Source organism: Hyaena hyaena, unplaced genomic scaffold (assembly GCF_003009895.1).
Source record: "Hyaena hyaena isolate Hyena2069 unplaced genomic scaffold, ASM300989v1 scaffold_2167, whole genome shotgun sequence".
Classification (NCBI taxonomy): domain Eukaryota; kingdom Metazoa; phylum Chordata; class Mammalia; order Carnivora; family Hyaenidae; genus Hyaena; species Hyaena hyaena.
The window spans coordinates 4,320-12,229 of record NW_024082791.1 but is presented as its reverse complement, the minus strand read 5'-3'; the positions used below and the strand labels follow the sequence as shown (position 1 = coordinate 12,229).

Here is a 7,910-nt window from a genome sequence, read left to right as displayed (position 1 = left end):
GCAGGGATGATGGGGTGTAATTGTTTAATGGGTGCAGAATTTAAGTTTGGAAAGATGATAAACTTCTAGAGAAAAGTGTTGCTACAAATGATATTAGAGCATTTACTGTGTTCTCTAGGATTTTTATGGTTTCAGTTCTCACACTTAGGCCTTTAATCCATTTTGAGTTTATTTTTGTGTATGGTGTTAGAAAGTGGTCCAGTTTCATTCCTTTGCATGTAGCTGTCCAGTTTCCCCAGCACCATTTGTTGAAGAGACTGTCTTTTCGTTATTCTGTATCCTTAGCTCTTTTGTTCATTTACTTAAGGTGTGAGTTTATTTCTGGACTTTCTATTGTGTTCTGTTAATCTGTCTTTTTTGAGCCAGTATTATAGTGTTTTGATTACTATAGCTTTGTAGTATATCTTGAAACCTGTAATGATGATCCTCCAGCTTTGTTTTTCTTTCTCAAGATTGCTTTGGCTATTTTGGGGCTTTTGTGGTTTCACACAAATTTGAGGATGACATCAGCTGTGGATGTTTCATATATAGCCTTTATTATGTTGAAGTATGTTCCCTCTAGACACATTTTTTTGAGAGTTTTTATCATAAACAGATGTTGAATTTTGTCAGATGCTTTTTCTGCATCTATTGAGATGATCACATTATTTTTATCCTTCATTTTGTTAATGTGGTATATCATGTTGATTGATTTTTGAATATTGAACCATTCTTGAATTCCAGGAGTAAATCCTACTAGATCATGGTGAATTATCCTTTTAATGTGTTGCTGAATGTGGTTTGCTAATATTTTATTGAAAAATTTTGCATCATGTTCATCAAAGAGATTAGCCAGTAGTGAATGGGGAGAAAATATTTGCAAATGATATATTCAATAAGGGATTAATAACTAAAATATATAAAGAACTTATACAACTCAATACCAAAAAACCCCGCACAATCCAGTTAAAAAATGTGCAGAAGTCTTAAATAGACTTTTTTTTTTAAAAGAAGACATACAGATGTCCAACTGATACATGAAAACATGCTCAACATCATTAATCATCAAGGATATGCAAATCAAAACCCCAATGAAATGTCACCTTACACATGTCAGTATGGCTAAAATAAAAAACAAACAAGAAATGACAAATTTGGGTGAGGATGTGTTGAAAAAGGAATCCTCATATTCTGTTAGTTGGAATGCTAAGTTGTGCAGCCACTGTGGAAAAACAGTATGGAGGTTCTTATAAAAATTAAGGCTACAAACACCATATGACCGAATAATTCCACTACTGGCTTTTTACTCAACCAAAATGAAACACTAATTTAAAAAAATATATGCACTCCTGTGTTTGTTGCAGCATTGTTTACAATAGCCAAGATATGGAAACATCGTAAGTCTCTATCAACAGGTGAATGGATAAGGAAATGGTGGTATATATAAACAATAAAATATTATGCAGTTATAAAAAAGGATGAGACCATGCTATTTGAAAAAACATGGACGGACCTAGAGGGTACTATGCTAAGTGGAATAAGTCAGACTGAGAAAGAAAAATACCATATGATTTTACTCATATGTGGAATCTAAAAAACCCAAATGGGTAAACAAACAAAATGTAGAATCATACCTATAAATACAGAAAACAAACTGATGGTTAGCAGATGGGAGGAAGAGGGGGGATGGGAAAAATGGGTGAAGAAGAGTGGGACATAGAGGCTTCAAGTTATGGAATGAGTAAGTCAAGAGAATGAAAGACACACCATAAGGAATATAGTCAATGATATTGTAATAGTGTTGTATGTTGACAGATGGTAGCTATACTTGTGGTGAGCCCAGAATAATGTGTCAACTTGTCAAATCACTATGTTGTACACCTGAAATTAATGTACCATTGTGTGTCAAACTATATTCAAATACAAATTTTTAAAAAATGTTCTGGAGATAGGTGGTGGTGATGATTCCACAATAATGTGGATGTTCCTAATGCCAGTGAACAGTATACTTAAAAATAATAAAAATGGTAAATTTTACATTGAGTGCATTTTATGACAGTAAAAAAATGAATGTTAAAAAACAAAAAAACAAAATGATAGCAGCACCTGAGTGGCTTAGTCAGTTCGGCTACCGACTTCAGCTCAGGTCATGATCTCATGATTTATCAGTTTAAGCCCCCGCATCTATGCTGACAGCTCAGAGCTTGAGCCTGTTTCAGTTTCTATGTCTCCCTCTCTCTCTACTCCTCTCTCCTTTGTGTTGTGTCTAGAAAAAATAAATAAACATTAAACAAATTTTAAAAATTATAAATTACTCCACGGGGCTCCTGGGTGGCTTAGTCGGTTAAGCGTCCGACTTTCGCTTAGGTCATGATCTTGCGGTTCGTGGGTTCGGGCCCCGCGTCGGGTTCTGTGCTGACTGCCAGCTCAGAGCCTGGAGCCTGTTTCAGTCTGTGACTCCCTCTCTCTCTGACCTTCCCCTGCTCACGCTGTCTCTCTCTTTCTCTCCTAGAAATAAATAAAACATTAAAAAAATAAAATAAAAATTATAAATTACTCCATAAAATATTTTATTTTGGCTTTAAATTCTCAATTATAATTTTGACTTATTTAAATAATAAGAAAAGAGCTCATGTATTTACTCAAGTTGGTCTCTTTCCTGGTGCTCTTTATTCCTTTTGGTAGGTTCATGTTTTTGTCTGGCAGCAATTTCTGCGAGATTTCCTTTAACATTTCTTGTAAAGAAGGTCTGCTGGTGATGAATTATTTTAAGTTTTCTATGTCTGAAAAGTCTCTTTCACCTTAAATTTTGAAAAATATTTTTGATGGATAGAATTCTAGGTTGTCACTCTGTTCCCACTTTAAAGATGTTCTGCAGTTTTCTGTCTGTCTTACATTGATTGTTTCCATTAAGAAGTATGTTGTCATTCTTCTATTTAGGTAATAAGATTTCATTCTTTGCTTTTATGTAATTAAAAAAATTGTTGTGTCTCCATGTTTGCTGTGGTTAGGCTTTGCTGAGCACATCTGATTAGTGGATTTATATTTTCCACTTTTTGAAGTTTACAGTATTTTGAAATGTTTTCAGTCATTTCTTTAAACACTTTTTTGGGTCCCTCTTATCTCCTTTACTGAGGAGCCTTCAATTTATACAATATATCAGGCGTCTTGAATTCCTGTTACAGTTCCCTGATGCTCTGTTAATATTGTTTTTGTTTTTGTTTTCTTTGTATGCTTAGAGAGTTTTAACTGCTGTTTCTTTAACTGATTTTTTTCTGCAATATCTAATCTATATATTTCTTATAAAGTATATTTTCATCTGTATAAGTTTGATTTGGATCTTTTTAACAATCTTTATGTTTTTTCTCAACATGTTTACTTAACATCTTCTATTTTTTGCAGTATTGAAGTATCGTTATGATTACTGTTTTAACTGTATTTTGTTTTAGTTGTATCATTGGTGCCACTTTTGGATTTATTTGTATTGATTGTTCTAAGTATAGGTTGCATTTTCCTGCCTCTTTGCATGCCTGGTAAATTATAATTATGTCAGGCATTATGAATTTCACCTTCATGAAGTCTGGATGTATCTCTGTAAACATTTTTTAGCTTTGTTCTGGTATCTCTTGAATCACTTGGAAACAGTTTTATCCTTTCAAGTTCTGTGTTAATCAGTTTGCCCAAGCTGTTATCTTTCCTCGTGTTCTTTATTCCTTTTGGTAGGTTCATGTTTAGCTTATTGGACCAGATCAATGGACTGGACCAGAGAAATGTTTAGCCTGCTGATTTACTCTCTTCAAACTGAGGCAAATCTTTCTGAATAATACCCAGTAAATTAAGAGATTTTTAATTCTTTTTGCTGTGAATAGAAACCATTTTCATTCTTATGTGAGCTCAGAAGATTCTTTGCAATCCTTTTGGATGATTATTACCTCAGTCAGGTAATTTTCTTACACGTATATGGTGATCAGTACTCAGCTGAATACTCTGATGGGCCACCTATAGATCACCAGGTATGCCTCTTCCACCTCTTGGTACTCTTTCTTGTGAACTTTAGGGTAGTATCTCTCGGTACTCCCTGGAGTACCTCTTATGTCTCCTTAACTCTGGCTGACTGGTGAACTTTGCACCACTGTCCAGGAAGTAAGCTGAAGTAATCTCTTCTCAGGTATCACTTCCCTTCACTGCCTGATGTCAGTTTTCTGGAAAATGGATGCTTCAGTTTTTAGTGGTTTAAACTGAGAGGGCATATATGCTTCTAGTTATTCCATTTTCTCTTGAGCCTATTATCTTTTTGTGTTCTTTTCTTCAATATAAACCATTTCCTGAAGTTCTAGATTTTTGAAAATCTAGAGTGATGGATAATCATAAGTTGCTGCTTTGCTTATTCTAAATATTCCTGTTAAATACTTCTTTAGTTATGATTAGATTTTATGTTCTCTTAAAGGTCTTTCTGTTTGGCTGCATTATATGTTTGGTCCCTTGCCTTACAAAATAAGTAGCAGACACATGAAAAGATGATCAACATTACTCATCATCAGGGAAATTCAAATCCAGCTACAATGAGATATCCCCTCACACCAGTCAGAATGGCTAAAATTAACGACACAGGAAACAACAAGTGTTGGTGAGGATGTGGAGAAAGGAGAATTCTCTTGCACTGTTGGTGGGAATGCAAACTTTTGCAGCCTCTAATGTTTCCTGAAAACATTAAAAAGTAAAACTTCCCTACAGTCCAGCACTACTAGGTATTTACCCAAAGGATACAAAAATAGTCAATCAAAGAGGCATGTGTACCCTGATGTTTATAGCAGCATTATCAACAATAGCCAAATTATGGAAAGAGCCCAAATGTTCATTGACGGACGAATAGATAAAGAAGGTGTGGTTTATATATATGAAATCTTGCCATTTGCAATGACATGGATGGAGTTAGAGACTATTATGCTAAGTGGAATAAGTCAGTCAGAGAACAACAAACACCATGTGATTTCACTCATATGTGGAATTTAAGAAACAAAATAGATAAGCATAGGGGAAGCAAAGGGAGACAAACCAGGAAACAGACTTTAAACTACAGGATAAACAAGATTACTGGAGGGGGCGGTGAGTGGGGAGATGGGTTAAATAGGTGCTGAGTATTAAGGAGGTCACTTGTGATGAGCACTGGGAGTTGTATCATAAGTGGTGAATCACTAAATTCTACACCGGAAACTAACATTTCTCAGTATGTTAACTAACTGGGATTTAATAAAAACTTAAAATAAAACAACCAAAATGAGTAGCACTCTTTGTTACCTAGTAGAAGTTTATTAACATTTGGGGTGAATGTTGGTGGTAGGAATAGCAGAGAAGGTAGGAGATGAGATAGCATGCAAGATCTTGCAATCTAGCTTAGACATGAGTCAAGTACACATTAAATATTGATTTGTAGAAATATACATAATCCTTTGCAGCCTTCCTATAAGTAGATGAGTTTTGTCACCACTTGAATGTTTGCTGCCATTATGGCTTGCTTTTACCAAGTAGCTACTGTCATGGAATATTTTAGTGGAAAATGAGGAATATAAGAACTGTAACTTTGGTTGATTATTTTGAAGTATCTGGAGAACTTGCAGAAAGAGAAGTGATTATCTCAGGATTTAAAATTTCTATCTCAAGGTATGAAAAAGGAGTGAGGAAAGTATGACTTCCCTAAAGAAACCTGTAAAATCTCCTGTAACTACAGGATTGAAACTTTTAGAAACCTAACCAAGTCTAATCTTGTGGATGAATTAATTTTGATGTAAATTGAATTCACAACCTCCAGGGGTTTCTAGAGGGCACACATTAGTAGATTTTACTGAAGCCCCAGAGAAGCAGACACTTATTATCCTGTATCCAAGAGAGGGTTTGGTCTCTTCTTGTCTGAAAAACATGTAATGACCTCTCTTGAGGTCATTTCCTTGCAAGAAAGTGCTGACCTTGTTCAAGACTCACTCCACTTTATCTCATTACTTGGTGTCCAACAATAGACTCAAGTTCAAACAGACTCCAGAGTATTGGAAACACAGAATGACCTAGAAAAAGGTAATATATACACCAAAATAATTTGAAGATGGCAAATTTATATGAACAAAAACCTGTGGAATATCTATGGAAATAGATCATAGAGTTTTGGAATCAGGATAAAGTGAGAAGTGACGTTAGATGTATATTTTTTTAATTAAAAAATCTTTTTAGTTTTCTAATCCTTTGAAAGAAATGCCATCTTTTTAATTGAGTCTTTGAAGGCTTCTTTGACCTGCTTATTCCGTAGTGTATAAATGAAAGGGTTCATCACTGGGATAACTGAGGTGTTGAGTAATGACACTACCTTATTAATGGCTACTCCTTCCTTTGGTGGTTTGATATAGATGAAGATGCAACTTCCATAGGTGATGGAAACTACAATCATGTGGGAAGAACACGTGGAGAAAGCCTTTTTTCTTTGCTGAGCTGAAGGGAGTCTTAAAATAGTCTTGATGATGTATGTGTAGGACATAATTACACAGACCAGTGTGACTAGGAGGGTCAGCACAGCCATGATTAAAACAAGTTGCTCTACAAGTTGGGTGTCTGAGCATACAATCTGCAGAAGAGGAGATGCATCACAGCCAAAATGGTCAACGAGATTGGAGTTACAGAAATCTAGCTGCACTCCCAGGCTAAGCGGTGGGAGTATGACAACTAACCCAATCAGCCAACAGCAAAGGACAAGAATGGTGCATACTCTTTCATTCATGATGGTACTGTAGTGCAGGGGCTTGCAGATGGCCACGTAGCGGTCATAGCACATGGCAGTTAGAAGAAAAAATTCTGTTGCTCCAATGAGGATGACAAAAAACAACTGGATGATACAAGCATTATAGGTAACACTTTTGTCCCCAGTTGTCAGGCTGTACAGGAATCGAGGGACACAGACAGTTGTAAGTATTATTTCTAAGATGGAAAAATTCCGAAGGAAAAAGTACATGGGTGTTTTGAGGTGAGAGTCAACCAGAGTGAGGAGGATAATGATTAGATTTCCAGCAACAGTGAAAATGTAGGTGAAAAACAGAAATACTGAAAGAAAAACCTGTAGTACTGGGTTATCAGTCAATCCTAGTAGAATGAATGTTATTGCAGAATGATTTTTCATCACTGTCTTCAAATATATAGTGAGTCTGTATTAATAAATCACAAACCTTGAATCTGAGGAATAGAACATAAAAACAATATTTGAATAGCTATATAATGAGGAAAAGTAGCCCAGCAAGTCAATAGAAGCACATTTTAATACTTTATTTGATTGTCAATAATCTGTGTAGAAGTGATTGCATCATGCCTCATTTCCCTGGACTCTGCTTTACCTTGGTCTTCAGAATGTGGTTTATAGAAAAGATCCCTCTGGAGTTTCATTTCCACTCCAGTTACAGGTTACAACTTTTTAAAGGTTTACTTATTTTTGAGAGAAACAGAGAGACAGAGTGTGAGCAGGAGAGGGGCAGAGAGAGAGGGAGACATAGAATCTGAAGCAGGCTCCAGGCTCTGAGCTGTCAGCACAGAGCCCTATGCAGGTCTGGAAGTCGCAAATGGTGAGATCACAACCGAGCTAAGTCAGATGCGTAACTGACTGAGCCACCCAGGCACCCCCAGGACCAATTTTAAAGTAGATAGAAAATACCACAAGGATTTCACAGTCCTCTGGGATTAGGGCAGCCATCATGGTATCCCCAGTCCTCAGTATAGAGCAGGAGATCCATGAATGTTAGTAAATAGGAAAAATATGCATAAAATTTTTATTTCCCCATTTGTTAGGACAGCATATCAGCAAATCATTTTCATACCCTATCATAATATAATGCCATCAATATTGGTTGGTATTATCAATACTTGGTTGTATTATTTTCCATGCTTTGCAACACTTGTCC

At 35.8% G+C, this 7,910-nt stretch overlaps 1 protein-coding gene across 1 annotated transcript; it reads right to left on the bottom strand.

The window, feature by feature from the left end:
* Positions 1-6,205: 6,205 nt before the first annotated feature.
* On the bottom strand, positions 6,206-7,138 carry LOC120227294 (olfactory receptor 6C2-like). Its single transcript, XM_039225434.1, has one exon. The coding sequence runs from the start codon at positions 7,136-7,138 to the stop codon at positions 6,206-6,208; it is 933 nt and encodes a 310-aa protein (XP_039081365.1).
* Positions 7,139-7,910: the final 772 nt, after the last annotated feature.

Bases quoted from the DNA above. Each gene is read 5' to 3' on its own strand.
- LOC120227294 (XM_039225434.1), bottom strand. From the start codon at position 7,138: ATGAAAAATCATTCTGCAATAACATTCATTCTACTAGGATTGACTGAT.